The sequence below is a fragment of the Pristiophorus japonicus genome, chromosome 12 (genome assembly GCF_044704955.1).
Source record: "Pristiophorus japonicus isolate sPriJap1 chromosome 12, sPriJap1.hap1, whole genome shotgun sequence".
Taxonomy (NCBI): domain Eukaryota; kingdom Metazoa; phylum Chordata; class Chondrichthyes; family Pristiophoridae; genus Pristiophorus; species Pristiophorus japonicus.
The window spans coordinates 24,441,526-24,464,141 of record NC_091988.1 but is presented as its reverse complement, the minus strand read 5'-3'; the positions used below and the strand labels follow the sequence as shown (position 1 = coordinate 24,464,141).

The 22,616-nt window shown below is 46.0% G+C and overlaps 1 protein-coding gene across 1 annotated transcript in view; it reads left to right on the top strand.

Annotated features, from left to right (window-relative positions):
• The window catches only part of nampt2 (nicotinamide phosphoribosyltransferase 2), a gene marked incomplete at its 5' end in the record, with an annotated part of 95,045 nt that overhangs the window by 59,478 nt on the left and 12,951 nt on the right, over positions 1-22,616 (top strand). Inside the window, 4 exon segments of the mRNA XM_070894761.1 lie at positions 7,648-7,767; positions 7,865-8,005; positions 9,975-10,100; positions 11,857-12,108. Of these exon segments, the coding sequence (XP_070750862.1) occupies positions 7,648-7,767; positions 7,865-8,005; positions 9,975-10,100; positions 11,857-12,108 (639 nt within the window).

The window sequence follows — 22,616 nt, the reverse complement described above, 5'->3', positions numbered from 1 at the left end:
AGACTCACCTATCCCGAGTCCTGCTTAGCGCACGAGACCACATGCACTCACTGGGATCCCACCTGCTGAACTGCTCATGAAAAGAGCACTTAAGACAAGGCTCTCGTTAGTTCACCCTAATTTACATGAACAGGTAGAGAGCAGGCGGCTTCAACAAAGTGCATACCATGATAGCGCAAATGTGTCACACGAGATTGATATCAATGATCCTGTATTTGTATTGAATTATGGACAAGGTCCCAAGTGGCTTCCTGGCACTGTCGTGACCAAAGAAGGAAACGGGGTGTTTCGGATCAAACTTTCAAATGGACTCATTCACCGGAAACACTTGGACCAAATCAAACTCCGATTCACGGACTATCCTGAGCACCCCACCTTGGACCCTACCTTTTTTGATCCCCCAACATACACACCAGTGGCACCCAGCACCACGGTTGACCACGAAGCAGAACCCATCATCCACAGCAGCCCTGCAGGGCCCAACACACCAGGCAGCACAGCAAGGCCAGCTGCATAGCAGCCCAGCGAGGGCCCAACAAATGATTCAACAACACCAGCTTTCACACCGAGATGATCAACCAGGGCAAGAAGGACCCCCGGTCGACTCATATTGCAAATAGTTACACTATTGACTTTGCAGGGGAGTGTTTTTATATATGTAAACTTGTATTTACTCTGTACAGCCACCAGAGGGCTCATCCCCTGGAGTCCCAAGGGATTCCATAATCCCTTGGAAGCACAGATATTTAAGGAGACTTCACAGGTTGGAGAGGCACTTTGAAGACCTGCAATAAAAGACCAAGCCACACTTTACTTTGAGCTCACAGTGTTCAGTCTGACTCTTTCTCCATAACACAACAGTATCAAACATGTAAGGTCAGCACCGTTCAAACCTGCATCCAATGGGCAAGCAGAACGTGCTGTCCAAATCATAAAGCAGAGTATGAAGCGAGTAAGCCAAGGGTCACTGCAGACCCGCCTGTCATGCACACTGCTTAGTTACAGGAGAAGAGCACACACACTTACCGGGGTCTCGCCTGCTGAATTAATGATGAAGAGAGATCTTAAGACCAAGCTATCTCTTGTACACCCTGACTTGAATAATCATGTTGAATATAGAAGACAAAGTCAGCAAGGGTATCACGATCGCGCAGCTGTGTCACGTGATATTTCTGTAAATGATCCTGTATATGTTCTGAATTATGGTCAGGGTCACAAGTGGATCGCTGGTACTATCATGGCCAAGGAGGGCAACAGTATTTATTGTCAAGCTCAAAAATGGGCAAACATGCAGGAAACATATGGATCAGACAAAGCTGCGGCACACAGACGAACCGGAACAGTCGGAGGAAGAGACAATCAACAACCAACCAACCTACTCCCAGTCATCAGAGGACTCAGTGGTCATCAGTGAATCGGGACTTTCAATCATTGACATGTTCAATGAAAATGGACTTTCAATCCCTGACAAGGCCATTGCCACTCCCACCAGGTCAGCCACCCAGCCACCAGTCACAACAGACTCTGAACACTCACCCAAGGCTGGAGTTTAATTTGTAAAAGACTGTGTTAATATCTCAGAGGAGGGTATTGTCATGTATGTACTTTGGTATCACTAGCCACTAGATGACGTCACTGTTGGAGGCCATTGGGTTGCACGCACGTGTGTGCAGCCCAAGTATAAAAGGCCAGTCATTTTGTATATTAGGCACTTTGGGTCTTAATGAAGCAGAGCCAAGTTAAACAGTAGTTAAACAGTACTCAACCTAACAGTTCTTGCATACACAACAGCGAGGGATCAAGGAGCCATTGACAACACACACGTGGCCTTGCGAGTACCACTCCACAATGCCGAGGTATTCAGAAAGTGACAGGGATACCACTCCCTAAATGTGCAGCTGGTGTGTGACCACGCACAATGCATCCTCACAGTGAATGCCCTCTATCCAAGGAGAGCACATGATGCTTTCGTCCTCCGTGAAAGCACTGTGTCATGATTGCTTCGTCCACCATGGGAAGGACATGGTTGGCTGCTCGGGAACAAAGGATACGGCCTAGCCACCTGACTCATGACCCCCTTCCGCAATCCCATCACAGAAACGGAGCAGCGTTACAACAGGAGCCATGAGGCCACCCGCAACATTATCGAACAGACAATAGGGGCGCTCAAGCAGCGTTACCGATGCCTGGACCGCTCTGGAGGTAGCCTTCAATACTCCCCTCAATAGGTCTCGGAATTCATTGTGGTGTGCTGCATGCTGCACAACTTGGCCAGAATAAGGGGCCAGGCATTGCCAGTGGGGATCGCAGGCCCACCTCAGGAGGAAGACGAGGAACAGAAGTCTGGCGAAGACCAGAATCGACATCCACACCAGGAGGAGCACCACCCACGGTGGAGACAGCCTCGCAATGCTGCCGGACCAAGAGCCGCACATCATCGGCTCATAATGGATCGGTTCTCTTGAATGGAGGAAGCTGTGGGATGCAGCTAATACTGTCCACGCTATGTGCCATTCTCCATTAAACTCTACACAAGATGCCAATGCAAAATGGTCAAAGTAACATTTTACTAACAACACCAATGTCATCGCCTCAACCATCTGAACCACCCCCCCCACCCCCGCCCCAGCAATAACACAACACAACAAGAACAATGAAGTGACAATGTAACTACATATTTACATTGGGATTACATCCATCCATGGTGGGCAAAGTCGTCATTCGGACTTTGCCTGACATTTCCCACCCCTCACCTTTACCCCCCCTCCCATGCCTAGTGCACCTCCTCAATGTGGCCTCAGTGCCTACAGCAAGATTGCTTGAGGGCTGCTGTGTGTGTGTGGCAGACAATACAGACGGCCTACCAGGACGCCCATGACCAGTTCTGGCTGTGGAAGGCCCGGCCGTGGAAGGCCCGGACACCACTGCCTCAGCATCGGTGGCAGCGGTCTGTGATGGCTTAGGTATAGGCAGTGGTAGGTGCAAAGGCGGAGTGGCAGTGTTGGGAGCTGGAATGCTGTCACCTTGAGGAAGGACAACACCTTCCATTTCCAGGGGCCCAGCGGCATCAGCATCTGGCGCACGATGTGTGAGCACAACTTGCTGGCCTGCTTCGGCACTGTCACTTCCCCGTCGGACTGTGGGGAACAGGAGAGGACGGCAGCAGTCAGTGATTGCATGGCATCACACTGAGACTGACTCGGAGCACACTGAGCCTGAACCGCAGCAGTCTGCGGGTTCATGCCAGCAATCACTGACAGCATCACATCACAAAGTTCTGCGTGGCTCTCGCCTGTGATGCGATTGCTGCTGCCACGTCAACCATGGCACGCGCCATCCCCTCTGGAACACCACGATCGCTCGTTGGGCCCATCTCCCTCTATGAGCAGGCAGAGATGGGCTCGTTGGACTCCTGAGAGGCACGGGCAATGCTTGAGGCGGCCTCCACCACACTCACAGCAAGTGCGTCGATGCTCTGCGGGACCTTATCCAATGCACGCATGAGGTGGCGATGCATTTGCATGGTCTCCCTGGACAGAGCCACCAAGTCCAGGTCCACGTCTGCCTGTCTCTCAGCGGGACTCGTGGGCCGACTCACCCTCCGGAGACCTGTCCTCCGAGCTTCCCCTCCCGCTGGGCGTGGCTGTAGGCCACTGGGGCCAGGAGCATCAGAGTCCTCAAACCCCCCCAAAAACAGGCTCATCCACCAATGTGGTGTCCCCACTCGCTGGGACTGATGGGGGTCTCCCGCTCAGGAAGCAGCACACTGTCGCCCCTTCCCTCGTCATCTCCCCCTTTCCCAGATGTTGATGGTTCCGGTGCAAGTGCTGCACTTGTGGCTGGTCATCTGTAAGCACAAAGCAACAGACGTGTGGTTAGCAGCAGGGGAGGGGACAGGGAGATAAGAGGAAGGTGGCATTGGACATCTATCTATAAAGGGGGTGTGCCACTTGATATCAGGCGTCAAGGAATTCATATAAGTAGTGAACGGCATTCACATATCATCACTACCCATAGGGGGCTCTTCCTCCACGGGCGCCACCACGTGATCTGGCGTGTCCATGATGGCCGACACTTGCTGCTCCACCTCAGTGAGGTCCTGAAGATCATGCTGTCCACCTCCGGTACGCTGCTGCTCCCGACGATTGTGCGTCAATTTCACCTACAATAAGAACAAGAAGAAAGTGTGAGTGAGTGTCCTGCTCATCGTGTGGCACATGTGCCTTCCATAGTAGAGTAGCTACTCCTGTCTGGAAGTGTCAAGATGTGCATTATAATCTGCGTGGCTGCACACACAGCTTGTGGGAAAGCTGGGAGGAGGTGAGAGCCAGCTAGGATTGCGGCTCAGGGTGACATTTGCCAAACGCACATCAAGAGTCAAAGGATGGTGCGAGGAGGGGTGAGAATGACTTGGGGACAAGAGGGTCCACCTGAATACACAAGGCATGGCCAGTGAACTGAGCCTCCAGCTTTCAGGTGTCTTTACCAACCCACACCATGGCCTGCAACACACCGAGAAGGGACAGCTTCCTCAAAGACTTTACATTGTGTGAGACAGTGATCTTGCAACCACGGCAGGGTGCATAAATGTAAAGGGTTCTTACCCTGATGACCCCTGTGAGGTCATTAAACTTCTTGCGACATTGGGTGGCAGTTCGAGGTACCCTGTTTGTCGCAGACACCTCCTGTGCAATCTCCCTCCAAATCCTCCGAAACACTCTTGGCATTGGCCAGCTTCCTTCAGCAAGCTGCAAGGCAGGCCACCTCCTCTCTGTGGCCTGCACAAGTGCCTCAGAGGTCACGGCTGAGAAGCGGCATGCTCTCTGGCATCCTGCCTACTTCTCCATTTTCCCGCTCTGCTCCAAGTGCACAGGTGGACCTGCGCGTGCCCAAAGTGTCGCGTCCTAAACGTTCGGCTGGGCTCGGGAACTATAGTGAGCCTCTGCGCATGCACAAGTAAAGTTGCGGTGGTTTTCGGTTGGGGCGGCTGAGCACAGGTGTGTAACGCCTGATTTAATGCCCTGGATCATTGCAGCTGAGTTTTGGGCGAATTTCCCGGATAGAGGCGCAAAATTTACTGCCCCGCCGCCATTAGCGCCCTAAGAACCCTTCAACCGAATATCCAGCCCCAAGATACATTTGATTCATTTAGAAATTGTTTTGAATATTGGATAATCGCATCTAACTACTTGGACATGTTATCATTTTACTCTATTTTTCTCTAGAAGATTTCAATATATTGAATTGATTATTTACTTCAGAGTGCTTAGAGAGCATGGCAGACCTCTAGTGCAACCAATAAGGGAATTAAGGGTTATGGGGAGCGGGTGGGTAAGTGGAGCTGAGTCCACGGCCAGATCAGCCATGATCTTGTTGAATGGCGGAGCAGGCTCGAGGGGCTAGATGGCCTACTCCTGTTCCTAATTCTTATGTTCTTATGTTCTTATGTTCTCTGCTGGTCTTGGCCTGGTTGCCAAGGCAAGAGGGAGATATGGAGGGGAAGAGAACCAGCTAGGGCGAGGAATGGTTGCTGCACCTCCTGGAACATCAGTCAAGGTCTGGCAGAGAGTCTGTGGAGCTGTCCACATGCTAGATTCTGTAATGCTGACTGAGGAAATAGTACTGTCGTAAAAAAATCGACTGCATCTATATAATTTTACAGTGCATCTACCCAAGCTTATGAAGTCTGCATAATTAAAACGATTACAGATGTATATAATATGGGAAAGCTGTGACCATATATGCATCAATTACTGCCCAACAAATGAAGCTTGTTGCATTTTCATGCACATGTTTTTTTTCTTGCCGTGTTACAAATTTTTAAAAGCAGGTGTCCTCCTGTGTCATAGTTGCATCATTATAATATTCTCCTGGTTTGTGCTTATTCAGGTGGGGAAGGATAATGCTGGGGAATGGAACATTTTCCATTTTGGGCATCAAGCAATAAAGTTCCCTCTGCTCTACCCCAGCAATATATCTCAAATGCAAGCTCAGAAAAGCACCTTTACTACACTAGTGTGACTTTTTTTTCCATAGCTGTGAACACCTTATTTAAACCCAATTGGGAGCATTTTTATGCTCGAGCCACATGCTGTCTAGGTATTTGATTTAGACTACTCAACCTCATTTTGGGTATGCCAGTGTAGTGTTATTTTACTGGATGAGTAACCAGAGGCCTGGTCCAATAAAATAAAGAATGCAAGATCAAATCCCACCATGGTGATTTGAGAATTTAAATTTAGCTTAAAAATATCTGGAACTAAAAAGGTGGTTTCAGTCACCATGAAGTTGTCGGATTGTTGTAAAAATCCAACTGGTTCACTAATGTTCTTTAGGGAAGGAAATCTGCCGCCCTTACCTGGTCTGGCCTATATGTGACTCCAGTCCCACACCAATGCGGTTGACTCTTAACTGCTCTCTGCTGGCTTTAGGGATGGGCACTAAATGCCGGCTTTGCCAGCGATGCCCACATTGCAACTTTTATTTTTTTTTTAAATTAAGGGGGTTAAAATTGGCCTGTTGCGCACGCCGGGAGGTGCACAACAAGCCAATTTTTGCCCGGTGTGGGGAGGTGGCGTTATCGTCTCCCACAAAATTGGGCGGGAGTTAGCGCAGGTGAGTAACTAGTTGCGCCGTGTCCCCGCTGGTAGCGCCCCGAGCCATTCTGCCTCCGGTGATGAACGTCATCGCCGTGCGTGGCAACCCCTTTTCGCCCCGCGGCGGCCCGTTTTTGCCCCGCGGCAGAAATTGGGCAGCCCCCGTGAGGCTGCCGCGGGCGATGCCAGCGCCACCATGAGCCGCCATCTTTTTTTGCCAACTTACTGGTCGGCCCTATCTCTGCCGATTTCGCAGGGTCCGTGCCGCGATCTTGCAGCCCGGCACTCCGTTTCGGTGCCGAGCTGCGGCCACAGCACCCTGCGTCCCTGGTGGCCTAGTGGAGGCCGATCAAGATCCGTGCAGAGCTCGCAGCCCGTTTGGGGGTGGTCCCTCCCCTTTAACGGAAGGGGAGGGCCTGTGGAATGCATCAGTGCTATGCGGAGAGGCACGCTTGGTGCCCCCGAGCCCAACCCGAGAGGAAGTGGAGCGCCCGACATTGGGCTCCACTTCCTCTCAGGGACGGTGACCCCAATTTCGGTTGCGGGGAGGGACCACCCCCAAACGGGGTGCGTAACAATGCGGAATTTCACGGCTATTGTCTCTAGAGCTAGCACAATGATAAGACTGCCTTCCCTTTTTTCTGGGCTGAGTTTGTACCCAAGCATATAAGTATAACCCAGTCCCCACATAGCATACCCTTTTATGTAGGAATTATTCCTTTGATAGAGAAATCTGTAAGTAATGTCTACAGGGATAGGTTCCCTTATTCTTGGGTTGTGCATGCAAATTGATGGGATTTACAAATTACTTAGCATAGAACACACAATCGGGAAACTTTTTGTAACGACATGTAAACAATGCAGTGCTTTTTACAGAGCAAACTACTGCTATTGTCATGCCTAAATTATTAACTTCATTAGCATGTATGAGAAAAGATGAGTAAGATCGAGCAGAGGTGATGCACAGGTTTTATGCACATCATTAAAAATCGAAAAGGTCTTGATATTATTCAGCAAAGAATAAGCAATGAGCACTTTGTCATATGTGCAGGTCCTGAGAATTCTGGAAGAAGTCTTTGGAAGTACCTTGAACTGTCAGGGCTATAAGCTGCTACCATCTTTCATCCGACTCTTTCAAGGAGATGCAATAAATCTACATTCCATCGAACAAGTATGCGGATTTTTTCAGTATTTTTTTTATTGGAGTCATGAATGGACTTCATCCACAAAATGTTATTGTAAAATCTGATTTTTATTTTGTCTTGCAGATCCTAAGAGCTCTAAAGGATAAACACTGGAGTTCAGAAAACATTGCTTTTGGATGTGGTGGTGCTCTTCTGCAAAAGCTCAACAGAGATACACTGAGCTGCTCTTTCAAATGCAGTTATGTTGAACACAATGGAAAAGGGGTAAAAATGCTTACTGACTTGGAGATTTGAGTTACAAAAAAATCAGACAATGTCAAATAAGGAGTCGAGTTGGTTACATATTAAGGGTTGGATTTTCGGTGTTCTGCTGCCCCTGTTAACACCCCAGAGGGGTGGCAATAATGGCGACAGGCACTTCCGGGCGGACAGCAAGCTTCCAGCGGCCCTCTGGAACATTCGGTGCCGATTTCGATGCAGGGGGGGTGGTGGGGCGGAGCATTACCGCCCGGAACAGGCGAGCCGGTGTGCAACACTCCTGATTGCGACACCGGTTTGATTTTTGGCTTCTGCCTGATCCGTAGTGCTCCTTAGAGCGCGGTGCTGGGACCGCCTGTGAAAGCTGTAACGGCCGGCCTGAGGTAAGTAATGTTCACCTCGGGTATGTGTAACTTTTTTATTTTATATTTTTTGCGATTTATGTTGTGGTAGCATGAGTTACCTATTGGGAATGTTTTTGGTGGGTTTTTCCCCGCCCCCCCCCAGGCCTCTCTTAAGGTGCTTCGAGGCCGGCATTTAGCTTGGGATTTTCACTTGCTCAGCCGGTCTAACGCCCTAACAGAGGTGTGTAACGCCTCCCTTACTGCTCCGCCCCACACTCCAGGCCCCGCTGATGAAATTTGTTGACTGAGGTGCATATTGTTCCCGGTTGCAAGTTTTACTGCCCCACCGCCATTACCGCCCCGAAATGAGCAGAACCGAAAATGCAGCCCTTGCAAGACTTTGCGAATGTGAATGGGTATTGCAAGAAACTATCAGCTGACTAGCCTCTGATTATACAGAGTGCCACATTTTTATCCCCCACCATTGTTATCCCCTTGAATACAAATCTGTCATCTCAATAACTTTAAAACATTTCACTAGGTTTTGGTTACTTTTGAGGCATGGATATGATTTCCAATTCATCGGTAGGTTTGAAATATATTGAGCTTCAGGCATAATTTTACGAGGCCATAGAGAGACTCGTCCACCAGCAGCACAAGCTGGAAATTGGGCACGCACTGCCTGTGATTGCCCAACCATTCCATTTTAAGGTCAGAACCTGTGGACAGTGTGCGGTTGAATTTCCATAATGCATTGCCAGTGGGCAAGGCTCCCTGCCAGCAGGCCATGTTTGCTTTTAAGTAAACTTTCATAAATGGCATTCAAACTGTGATTCTAGTTTTCCATTTTGTTGTCTTTAACATATACCACTATTTAGTGCTACCACAAAGTGGGTGTTTTAAAATAGTGTTCAAGGACTGAAACAGCAAGCCTGTACCATGGTTTGAAGATAACTCAAAAATTGCATCTTTTATATTTAGATTTGTATATATTTGCTTATGAAGGCTGAGTCTTGAATGATTTCAAAGCCTTCTACATTAATAGACTTCACAGGATATTTTTAGGTCAGGCTGGTCAAGTTTTGAATTAGCATGCACATCTTTTCATTCGAGAACATTGTTGTCCAGCTTGGCGTGTTTGAACATTATTTAAAATGGGACTGCCACTTCCCCGTTTAACGTCTGACTTTCATGAGTGGACTGAGGCCTGCCCAAACAGCAGAAAAAAACCCCACTAATATCTTTGGACTGCTGAATGTGTGGCATTTTCAGTTCTTGCTCAAATTGAAAAGAAGTGAAATTCACAAGGGGTACAGCCAGTGTGGAACATTTTCAACAGCAGCCCAATATTCCTTTCTCTGCTCACCTGAATTCTGCAGGTGGGAGATATCACTGCTCAGAAGACCAACCCTACTATGTCTGCAGATGAAATCAATCATTTAGCAAGTGCTGTTTTTTTCAATGAACCGGGTTTGCTGTTTGCGAACTTTTGCTGTTTTTAAACAACAATGGAGGCAGGCAATTTTAAATGTTTTGCGTATTCACCGATCAAGTACATGCTTTACAAAAGTGACAGTCAGCAACACGTGGCCTTGATTCAGCATTTAACTACTTGTGTGTGTTATCATTAGTTGGATGTCTACAAACAGCCAATAACTGATCCTATCAAAGTTTCGAAGAGGGGCCAGCTAACCCTGAGGAGAAATCCGGATGGAATCATTGAAACAGTCGAAGAAGGGAAGGGGAATCCGGAGGAGGTATGGACAACTAACGACTTTGATTCTTGTATCCTTTCTTTTTAAAAGGAGCCTTTACTCATTGGGAAGGGGAAGGAAAAACAGAGTGAAGAGCAAGGGAAAGGTTTATGTGCCTATAACCGAGATTAACAGCTGCAACTCTTTGACAATGACATTTGGCAGCAAGTTTTAGATGAATCTGATTATCTGCCTGGATAGCCCAAATCTGCAAATGTGATCAAGCATTCAGGCAAACAAAAAGGGTCAACATTCAGGGTCAGATCAGCACAATATATATACAAAGTTAAACTCGTGTAGGAGTGATTTTCAAACTTTTCTGTGTGGGGAACTCCATGCAACCATGGCTACACCCTCGGGAGACCTCTGCCCTAAGTTTTAGGAACATAAGAAATAGGAGCAAGAGTAGGCCATACGGCCTCTCGAGCCTGCTCTGCCATTCAATAAGATCATGGCTGATTATCGATCTCAACTCCACTTTCCCACCTGATCGCCATATCCCCTAGACTCCAAAAATCTACCTATCTCAGCCTTGTATATATGGGGCAGAGAATTCCAAAGATTCATAACCCTCTGAGTGAAAAAAATCCTCCTAATCTCTGTCTTAAATGGTCAACCCCTTATCCTGAAACTGTGCCCCCTAGTTCTAGACACTCCAGCCAGGGGAAACAACATCTAAGCATCTACCATGTCAATCCCCTTCAGAATCTTGTATGTTTCAATGAGAGCACCTCTCATTTTTCAAAACTCCAGAGAGTATAGGCCCATTGTACACAATCTCTCATCATAACACAGCCCTCTCATCCAAGGAATCAATCTAGTGAGCCTCCCTTCCACCGACTCCAAGGCAACTATATCCTTCCTTCGATAAAGAGACCAAAACTGTGCACAGTACTCCAGGTGTGGTCTCACCAAGGCTCTGTACAACTGTAGCAAGCATTCCTTACTCTTATACTCCAACCCCCTTACAATAAAGGACAACATGCCATTTGCCTTCCTTATTGCTTGCGAGACCTGCCTGCTAGCTTTCTGAGTTTCTTGCACATAGCCACCCAAATCTCTCTGAACACCAACATTTAAAAGTTTCTCACCATTTAAAAAATATTCTGTTTTTTAAAAGCAAGTGTCAGCTACACAAAAGAAAACAAATGCTATTGTTGTAGAAGCCATTTAAGTACACAGAAACAGCATGTCAGTAAGCCAACAAATGGGGAGAAAAAAGCTCTCGAATACAGAATTCTCAAGACACTGTGTTCAAGTTATGCACTATGCCTGACCCCGGGCTAACTAATGTCTGATGACCTCAACCTCTTGTAAGAAAAATACATTCATCCCTTTAATCGCTCTCTCTTTCTCAACATATTCTGTTGTAAATGCAATCTAAGCAGGTTGTTATACCACTAGTATTATTTCCACTAGTACCACTGCCTGGTGTTGGCACATTTGAAATCTGTAAGAAAGTGTTCACTCACTCTAAGCATTTCTGTAATATGCAGACACATTGCTTGCGCTTGAATAACACACAATTACATATTATGGTTAAAGAGCTTCTATATTAATGGAATGAATCTGAAATTATTGCTTGACTACATTTTGTAAATGAATCTGAAACAAGCATCTAAGGATAGAATGGTCATAATAATACAAGTTGAATTCAGTGTAATTTGCCTTAGAATTAAGGCATATGTTTTAAATTGTGGGCAAAATATTATTGCCGCCGTATAAATATTTAACATAACTTATTTTTACTTGTTTCTAGGACCTCCTGGTTACTGTTTTTGAAAATGGAAATATGTTCCAGGAGTATACACTTGAGGAGGTCCGAGAGAATGCAAAGCTGCAGGATGATTTGCTGTTCCTCAAGTAGAATGGAGAATTGCTAAATGGAAGTTTTTCAAGTGGCAATTCACAGTGTTCGAGCAAAATACACAGCGACGCAGCGATCTGGAAGCACTGGCTAAAGTACTGTTGGCTGCTGAAAAAAACAAGGCTAAAACCAGCAAAGGCCAAAGTTCGTGATTGAGACCAATCCATCAGGAAAAAAGAAACTAGGTTTTAAGATTTCATCAGTAAAAATATTCTTTGAGAACACAAAAATGGAACATGCTTTTAATGCCATTTTGATAATATAGTTTTGTAATGTTTAAACGCTCTCGGCGATGAGTTGATTTCTGTGCAGGTACCTCCTGGAAATTAATGTCCCAATATCATGAGTTTCGATAGAAATGAACACTATAAATATGTTGGGTTTAGTCACTTAATATTTGAGGTACAATAGTAATTGTATGTTTTACTAATGGAATACTTCATATTGCTAAGAGTAGTTTTGAGTATCAGCCTTGGTTTCGTGGTAGCACTTTTGCCTCTGAGTCAGAAGTTGTGGCTTCAAGCCCTACTCCAAGGACTTGAGCACATAATCTAGACTGGCAGTTCAATGGAGTGCTGTGTGGTCTTTCGGATGAAATGTTAATCCCTCTCAAGTGGATATAAATTCTATCCATAGAGTACTAGCCAATATTTGTCCCTTAACCAACAGCACAAAAACAGATTATGTGGGCATTTTTCCCATTTCTGTTCGTGGGACCTTGGTGTACACAAATTAACTGCCATATTTCCATACGTTACAACAGTGACTACACTTTAAAAAATACTTCATTAGCTGTGACGTCCCTTGGGACATCCTGAGGCCATGAAAGGCGATATAAATGCAACTTCTATCTTTTAAAAAAAAAAGTGTTAATTAATTTTTCCCAACCCCAAAGGTGCACTAACCCAAGTGCTACTGTGTTTGTGGAGCAATCTAACTTCCAACATGTCCTTTGGAACACCATTATTGCTCCTTTAATCCAATGATTTCTGAGTCATTTCACTGTGATGTCCTGTCTTCATGTTGGTTGTTTTTAGTACGCCAGTTTCCACAGAACTTCGGCTCAAACAGAAAATGTTTAATAGGTTTCTCTTCCAGAACTGATGAAAGGTCATCGACCTGAACCGTTGACTCTGTTTCTCCTCCACAGATGCCGCCTGACCGTCTGAGTATTTCCAGCATTTTCTGTTTTTATATCACTAATTCTTAATTAATTCACATCTTGATTTTTTCAAAATTGGTTGTGCTTGTGTGCACTAGAGCAAAAACTTCTTATGAAGCACTTAATGGAGATATCCCTCTTTTGAGCATATCAGGTTGGCTCATTTGGTCGCACTCTTGTCCCTTGTCAGAAATTTGAAATCCACAACCCTCACTTCAGCAAACATCACCTCTCGAGATCCATCTGAGACTGTGAGGGCCCTTGCAGCTGCTGCCCCCATCTCCGTCAAAGCTGCTGTTGCTCTTGTTCCTGCTGCTCAGGCCGTGATGCTCCCCTGTAACTGGCTGCAGCCTTTCAAAGGCTGCACCACAACTGTATTTCCCTATTTCCCACTGACGGTAAACCTTTCAGAAGCACTTTACAGTGCCAAACTCACTCTGCATATTAAATGAGTGCCCCGAGAGTTGTGCAATGCCCCCCGCCGCCCTAGCATTAACGACTACACCTTTGGCTGGCTCGGCCCCATGCTCTGAAATTCCCTCCTTAAACCTGTCCACCCACCTCTCCATTTTAAGATTCTCCTGAAAACCAAGCTTTTGGTCATCCATTCTTACGACATTTCTTCTTTGCCTTGATGTCCAATTCTCTCCTGATTACACCTCTGAATCACCTTGGGCTGTTTTTCTATGTTAAAGGTACGATAGAAACACAAGTTGCTGTTGCTTCACAGCCAGTTTTAAGTTTTCTGAAAGCTCAGATGCAAACTTTTGTATGCATACCAAAATTTCATTATAACTATTTCTATCTTATCTCATTGTTGTGTGAAATTTATCATACTGAGTATTACATCAGTGCCAAACCTGTCACTTTGTTTTTTATTGGTGCCTCTAAAGCATTAAACAGTACTTTAAAATAAAAAGCAGCTACTTTTGAATAGTCCCAGAAAAGATGTAACAACTATATAGAAAAGATGTGACAACTGAAACAGTAACATTTCAACCCACCCTGTCCAGTGAGAATGGGGCAGACACATAATTCAAATAGTTGTGAAAACATTTGGGAGGCGGGAGGGAGGAGGCTGGGAATTTTCCGAGGGGTCAACGGCAGGTCGGGTGGGAAATTTTATTTTTTTTGACAGCAGTTTGGGAACCAATTAAACCAATTATTGGGTTGTTGTACCTCGCCCACGGGGTTCACGCTGCTTGGGGACCACGTATGTGAACCTGAGGTGGGAGTTGAATGGCCATTGCTCCAGCTGATTACTTGACAGCTCAAACGTACAGATCATCACTTTCCTCAACCACAAGCTGTTTCTCAGTCCGTTTCCAGCACAGATTCTGCAGGCCTTCCACTTTCCACACTCCATCCACTCTTACCTCATTGGAAGAACTCTCTCACGATTGACAGACTTCACATGCTATCTAGTCCATCAACATGGGTGCCCTTTATATTGTCTCATCTTGGTCCTCAGAATCCGACCACACTCTGCCCCAACACCAGCAGCACCAGGCACACCAGCAGCAGCAACAACAACCCCAACCTTCTCCACAATCACCTGAAGCTGCACAGAACACAGGGCATCAGCACCTGGCCACATTGCTGCCCGGGAGGCCAGGGATGGCCGCACCATGGCTAGATTTACTTCACTTGACGCCGTACACCCTGGCTGTCACATGATGCGCCAGGTTGGCACCACGCCACACCAACACCATAAAACAACCCTGCAATGCCCAAGCCATTCCTTTCACACTCATCACCATTGTGGGGGGTACCGTTGTGTTTCACCATTCACTGCAACTCACTAAGCCACTTCCAAAGGTGCACACAAATCTGTTCAAGAAAGGAAAGTGTTGAAAATAAAGCTTTCAATATTTCGCAGCACATTAACAAAAACTTTACTTGAACATTGGCTAAAAGACACAAGTGGCTACGTTTGTGTGGTGTTGGTATAATCGTACAAGGATGAGGGTGTGTGTGAGGGGTGGCTAGTGAGATGTGGCTGTGATAATGTAGATAGAGAGAGATGGATGGGTGGAGGTGCAAGGTAAGTTGGTGTGAGTAAGGATGTGCAGGAATAGGGTAGGGAAGGCAGAGTGATAGGGATGTGATGAGAGGCACAGTAGGATGAAGGTGAGTGTGGCTTTATACTAATGTTTCGTGATCTAATGAGATCATTGAAAGGTTTGCGCCACTGCAGTCAGGTCCTCCTGACCACATCCCTGCTTGTGACCTCCTTGTGCAATGTGCAACCAGGCTGTGTTGGTGTTCTGGAGAGGTCTCATCTGCCCATTGAAAGAGAGAATGACTTCGCTGTGTGCTGTACCTCCCTCTATAAGCATATGGAGGGAGTCATGGGGGAGCCTGGGTGCAGCCCTGCACCTTTGTGCAGTCATTGTCAGTGTTTGCAGCATTTCAATGCTGTAGAACACTGACAGCACAAAGGAAACCGGTTGATGACGTGTCATGAAATGACATCAGCAGACCCAATTCTCTAATTCGACTGGGAAACGCACTGGGCGGGCTGAACAAGTCCGAACAATGGGAAGTCATTTCAGAGAACGGGATGGAGCCCACCGACTTGAGCAAATCTTGACCAATAACCCACCCTGCCCAGTGCGAATGGGGCAGACGCACAGTTAAAACGGCTGTGAAAAGACTTAGCTACTGGTTCTGCTTTAAGTGCAGTCCAGCATTAAATCTTATAGCAGCAGCCGCTTAACAACCTCCATGTTTCCACCCAACAAATTGTCCAGTCCTCCAAGGCACACTATACAAATTGGGACTCACATCTTTGACCTGTCCAGCAGGATTAAATGAAATAAGTAACAGAAGTGCTTAAATAGGCTTTATTTGTTAATATATATACGCACGCACTAAGGAAGCATTACAACGAATTTACAGCACAGTAACAGGCCATTTGGCGCAACTGGTCTATGCCGGTGTTTATGTAGGGAGGAACAGGTTTGCAGATGTGTTTAAAATTAATTTTAAGTGTTCATTTTTGAAAGTGCTGTCCTGGTTCTTGATGAAGTTTGAAGCTCTCCCTGTAGGATGCAGCAAAGCTCTTCTGGGTCTTTTGGGCTGAACTACAGCCTCTTTATGCTTTCCTATCATGATATATTCAAGGAAGATCTTTTGAGTTTGAACACCCCGAGGGCTAGCTATCTATGTTTGGTCTACATCCCCTGCAGTGCTGCTGCATAAGCCCATCCTCTCAGCTCCTCTGTTGTTCCTCCTCCAACATGTATATCATAAAGATGGGAATCTCATATAGGACCTATGCCTTCTTTATTTTAAGAAAATTCCCCCAAAAGGAAACAGTTTTGTGAGACTTCTAAATGAAGCTAAGCACCTCATGAATAAAGAGCGAAATCTTTTTGACAAAAGACCCATCCAACAGTGCTCTGAAACACAGCAATCCATCTTTAAGATTCCAGCATCCGCTTTCATCAGTCACTGTTCTAAGTTGCCACTTTTATTGTCAGATGAGTGATTCTTAGGTCAATAAATACAGAATGTAGGACAGATGATGTCATTCTAGCCTAAACCCATCATTTGCATGACTGCACTCTTGTTTGAGTGAGCACATCGAGCCTCCCTCACCCCTGGCCAAATTTGGGGCAAAGCTTAAATGGAGCATAAAACAGGCAGACCCTCTCTCCTCCCAAAATACTGCCAGATACCTTCCAGAAATATGCACCAGGTTTATTCCCGACCAATCCATCAGAATTTTAGGACATGTTTTTCAGTCAGTCAAGTGGCAGAAAACGAGCTCTGGATGTATTGTAGAGCATCTTTTTTTTAACGGCAGATTAATCTTTAATGTGCTTTGAAATATCAGAGACCCAATACTACAGGACAAGCTATCTTATCCACAGCACCAGCAGGGTTAAAATTAAAAACTGGCATAATGGAGGAATGAATTGGAATATAATTTATTTTCAGCTTTATCATACTCTTCCAAAAAGGAATGTCAATATCCGGGTCACATTTCAGGATATTTTGACCACATTTGAACGGAAAGGATTTGAGAATGAGTTATACTGAATTGAGTGCACTTAAGTTAAAGTGAGTTTGCAAAAGATTAAAGCCCAATTGCTAAGACTGGGAAAAAATAAGGGCTCAATATTAACCCCCACCCCCCACAGCTTCCATTAGCGTAGTGTGCGAGTACCCCTCCTCTCCAATAATGGACACTTCATTAACATATTTATATCAGGCGGCCACAGTGCAATTGTGAGCCTGATTTAAATTTGTCAGTTGCTGGCCTCAGAAAAAGTTAGGGAAATGGAGGCGGGAGCTGCCGACTCCAGAAGATAAGTGAATTTTACAGCACCGCCTGTGGGCCAGGAGAAGCAGGAGTGCTCCTCCCTCATTGGGTCCTCAAAAAAGCCTTCGGCCTACCTTCTGCCTGATTGCTGCCTCTCTCTAGCTCCTGCCGTGATCGCCAACCTCTCCGCCCCCCCCCCCCCAAAGTCACCACCCCCCACTCCCCCCCCAAGCTCCAATCTGCAGTCTACTCCCCACGACGATTACAACAAGATGGTGCAGTGTGAAGCCGGGCCTCCTAGGCCAAAAGCTGTTCGAGGTTACCCTCCAAGGCCATCTGCAATCTCCTCAATTGAAAATCAGCAGCCCTTCACCACCCATGCTGCAGCCACTGGCGAAGCATTTCATAGGAATACTCGGATAGGCAAAGGCACACCTAAGGTAGACACTAAGGAAATGGACAAGGAGGATTAGAATCATAGAATGGTCACAGTGCAGAAGGAGGCCATTCCACCCATCGAGCCCGTGCCATCTCTCTGCAAGTGCACTTCAGCTAGTCCCACTCCCCCGCCCTTTCCCTGTCGGCCTGCAAAATTTTTTCCTTCGGGTACTTATCCAATCCTCTTTTGAAAGCCACGATTGAGTCTGCCTCCACCACCCTTTAAGGCAGTGCATTCCAGACCCTAACCACTTGCTGCAAAAAGGATTTTCCTCATGTCACCTTTGGTTCTTCTACCAATCATAGTAAACCTGTGTCAAAAGCAAATACTGGAAATAAAAACAGAAATTGTCTGACGGAAGGTCATCGACCTGAAACGTTAACTCTATTTCTCTCTCCACAGATGCTGTCTGACCTGTTGAGTATTTCCAGCATTTTCTGTTTTTATATCTTAAATCTGTATCCTCTGGTTCTCGACTCTTCCACCAATGAGAACAGTTTCTCTCTACCTACTCTGTCTCGACCCCTCATGATTTTGAATACATTTATCAAATCTCCTCTCAACCTTCTCTGCTGTAACATAGAAACATAGAAATTAGGTGCAGGAGCAGGCCATTCGGTCCTTCGAGCCTGCATCACCATTCAATAAGATCATGGCTGATCATTCAACCTCAGTACCTCTTTCCTGCTTTCTCTCCATACCCCTTGATCCCTTTAGCTGTAAGGGCCATACCTAACTCCCTTTTGAATATATCTGACGAACTGGCCTCAACAACTTTCTGCAGTAGAGAATTTCACAGGTTAACCATTCTCTGAGTGAAGAAGTTTCTCCTCATCTTGTTCCTAAATGGCTTACCCCTTATTCTTAGACTGTAACCCCTGGTTCTGGAACTCCTCAGCAACGGGAACATTCTTCCTGCCTCTAACCTGTCCAATCCTGTCAGAATTTTATATGTTTCTATGAGATCCCCTCTCATTCTTCTAAACTCCAGTGGATACAAGCCCAGTTGATCCAGTCTCTCCTCATATGTCAGTCCTGCCATCCCAGGAATCAGTCTGGTGAACCTTCGCTGTATTCCCTCAATAGCAAGAATATCCTTCCTCAGATTAGGAGACCAAAACTGAACACGATATTCAAGGTGTGGCCTCACCAAGGCTCTGTACAACTGCAGTAAGACCTCCCTGTTCCTATACTCAAATCCTCTCGCTATGAAGGCCAACATGCCATTTGTCATCTTCACCGCCTGCTGTACCTGCATGCCAACCATCAATGACTGATGTACCATGACACCCAGGTCTCGTTGCATCTCCCCTTTTACTAATCTGTCACCATTCAGATAATATTCTGTCTTCCTGTTTTTGCCACCAAAGTGGATAACCTCACATTTATCCACATTATACTGCATCTGCCATGCATTTGCCCACTCACCTAACCTATCCAAGTCACCCTGCAGCCTCTTAGCATCCTCCTCACAGCTCACACCATCACCCAGCTTAGTGTCATCTGCAAACTTGGAGATATTACATTCAATTCCTTCATCTAAATCATTGATGTATATTGTAAATAGCTGGGGTCCCAGCACTGAACCCTGCGGCACCCCACTTTGGTCACTGACTGCCATTCTGAAAAGGACCCGTTTATTCCAACTCTCTGCTTCCTGTCTACCATCAATACATTACCCCCAATACCACGTGCTTTAATTTTGCACACTAATCTCTTGTGTGAGACCTTGTCAAAAGCCTTTGGAAGTCCAAATACACCACATCCACTGGTTCTCCCTTGTCCACTCTACAAGGTACATCCTCAAATAATTCTAGAAGATTTGTCAAGCATGATTTCCCTTTCATAAATCCATGCTGACTTGGACCGATCCTGTCACTGCTTTCCAAATGTGCTGCTATTTCATCTTTATTAATTGATTCCAACATTTTCCCCACCACCGATGTCAGGCTAACCGATCTATAATTCTCCGTTTTCTCTCTCCCTCCTTTTTTAAAAAGTGGTGTTACATTAGCTACCCTCCAGTCCAGTTAGGAGAACAACCCAACCTTCTCCAATCTATCCACATAACTGAAGTCCCTCAAACCTGAATCATTCTCATAATTCATTTCTGCACCATCTCTAAGGTCTTCACATCCTTCCTAAAGTGTGGTGCCCAGAATTAGGCACAATACTTCAGTTGAGGCCGAACCAGTGTTTTATAAATTAGTTTAATTTTGCATGCATTATGTAAAGAGTGAATTCATAAAATTGGATTGGAATGTGCATTTTCTGTTTTTTTTAATTTTTGTGTTGGCGGAAAATATAGAAACATTGAAACATAGAAAATAGGAGCAGCAGTAGGCCATTCTGCCCTTCGAGTCTGCACCGCCATTCAATATGATCATGGCTGAGCCTCTATCTCAACACCATATTCTTGCTTTTTCCCCATACCCCTTGGTGTCTTTTGTTTTGAGAAATCTATCTATCTCCCTCTGAAATATATTCAGTAACTGGGCCTCCACAGCCTTCTGTGGTGGAGAATGTCACAGGTTCACCACCCTGAATGAAAACATTTCTCCTCATCTCGCTCCTAAATTTTCTACCCCGTATCCTGAGATTGTGACCCCTTGTTCTAGACTTCCCAAACAGGGGAAACATCCTCCCCGCATCCAGTCTGTCCAACCCAGTCAGAATGTTATACATTTCAATGCGATCCCCTCTCATTCTTCTAAACTCTAGTGAATACAGGCCTAGTCAACCCAATCTCTCCTCATACGACAATCTTGCCATCCCAGGAATCAGTCTGGTGAACCTTCGCTGCACTCCCTCTATGGCAAGTACCTCCTTTCTTAATAAGGAGACCAAAACTGCACACAATACTCCAGGTGTGGTCTCATCAAGGCCCTATATATAACTGTAGTAAGACATCCTTGCTCCTGTACTCAAATCCTCTTGCAATGAAGGCCAACATACCATTTGCCTTCTAAACTGCTTGCTGCACCTGCATGTTTGCTTTCAGTGACTAGTGTACAAGAACACCCAGGTCCCTCTGTACATCACGCTTCCCAAGCCATCACTATTTAAATAATACTTTGTCCTTACGTTTTTCCTACCAATATGGATAACGTCACATTTATCCACTTTATACTGCATCTGCCATTTGTTTGCCCACTCACTCAACCTATCTAAATCACCTTGCAGCGTCTTTGCATCCTCCTCACAACTCACAATCCCACCTAGTTTTGTGTCGTCAGCAAACTTGGAAATATTACATTTGGTTCCCTCATCCAAATCATTTATATATACAGTTGAGCATCCTGAATCTGGCAACCTTGGGACCAGGACCGAGCCGGTTTTTGTGTTTTTCCGGACTTCGGAACATGTTTCTGATGTCCAAAATCCAGAAACACCCGAGCCCAGGTTCAGGTATTTCCGGATTTTTGAATGTCAGAAACAGGGCGGGGGTTGCTCTCCGAGGAGTTGTTCGGGTTGCCGGCCCTGTCCAGGAGGTCGTCTGCCACGGCCCAGCCGCCGAGGAGATGTTCGGGCAGGCCCCGCCAAGATGATGTTCGGGCGGGCCGGCAAGGAGGCCCCGAGGTCGGCAGGGTCATCCAGTCCGGATTCCAAAACATTTTACAGATTCCGGATGACCGTACCACGGATCGTCCCGGAGTCCGGATTCCGGAACATTCCGGATTCCGGAACTGCGGATTTTGGACGCTCTGTCTGTATTGTGAATAGCTGGGGCCCAAGCACTGATCCCTGTGGTACCCCTTTAGTCACTGCCTGCCACCCCGAAAAAGACCCATTTATTCCTACTCTCTGTTTCCTATCAGTTAACCAATTTTCAATCCATGCTAATACATTATTGGAAAACGGACAATGTGATGGTCAGTGATAGAGGAAAGGTAAGGAGTATGGGACTGTTGTTGAATGGGGAGGTGTGGTTGAGGTTAGTGGCATCACTCATGAATAATTTGATCAAGTCCAGCCCAGGCAGAATGGGGCTGTCTACTATATAACGGCCCTTTCTCTTCCTGTTCCTTCACTTTCTGTTGCACTTGCTCCTGCTCCACTTCCTCCTTCTCCTCTTGCTCTTGCTCCTGCACCTCAGCTTCTTACCTGATAGGTGATGGCAAGTACTATTCCCTCATAATGGCAGCATGCAGCATACTACTACAAATCTAGATACCCGCTCAGCTGAGTACTAATGGTCTCCTCCAGAGAGGTCTAGGAAGTGGAAACGTTGATTCAGGATGCCGATGGTGTAAGAATAAAAGTGTTCATTAATGATAACATTGATTCTGTGTATGTATAAATATAAAACATGTAGATTATATGGAAAGGCTGCAGTGGTAAAACAAAATGGAAGCTCACAGGCTTCCAGCGTGGCCTGTTTGTCTATTATGTTAATTGGAAAGCAATTAGCCTAATCATGAGATGGCTAGGACAGTCCAACAGACACATGTGTGAGGAGAGCCAATAAGGAACTGCCCTGGAACCAAGATCCAATCCTGGGGCTTTCTGAGGAACAATGGACTTAAGGAGTATAAGAACTCAGCCAAAGACTTTTTCACACTCTCTCCTCTCCTGGACACACGGCAAGACCTCCCGCTCAAACACCAGCCGAGACAGCAGGCCGTGTGTTCAACCAGCCTACCAGAGGAAAGTGACGTATACCTTTTTACAAATTATTATTATAACATTGCATCTGTTGTAACTAGTAGACGACTGCTGGTAAATGTGCATGTGTGTAGTTTAATAAAGTGTTCCAAATTGTTTTAAAAGAATCAGTCTCA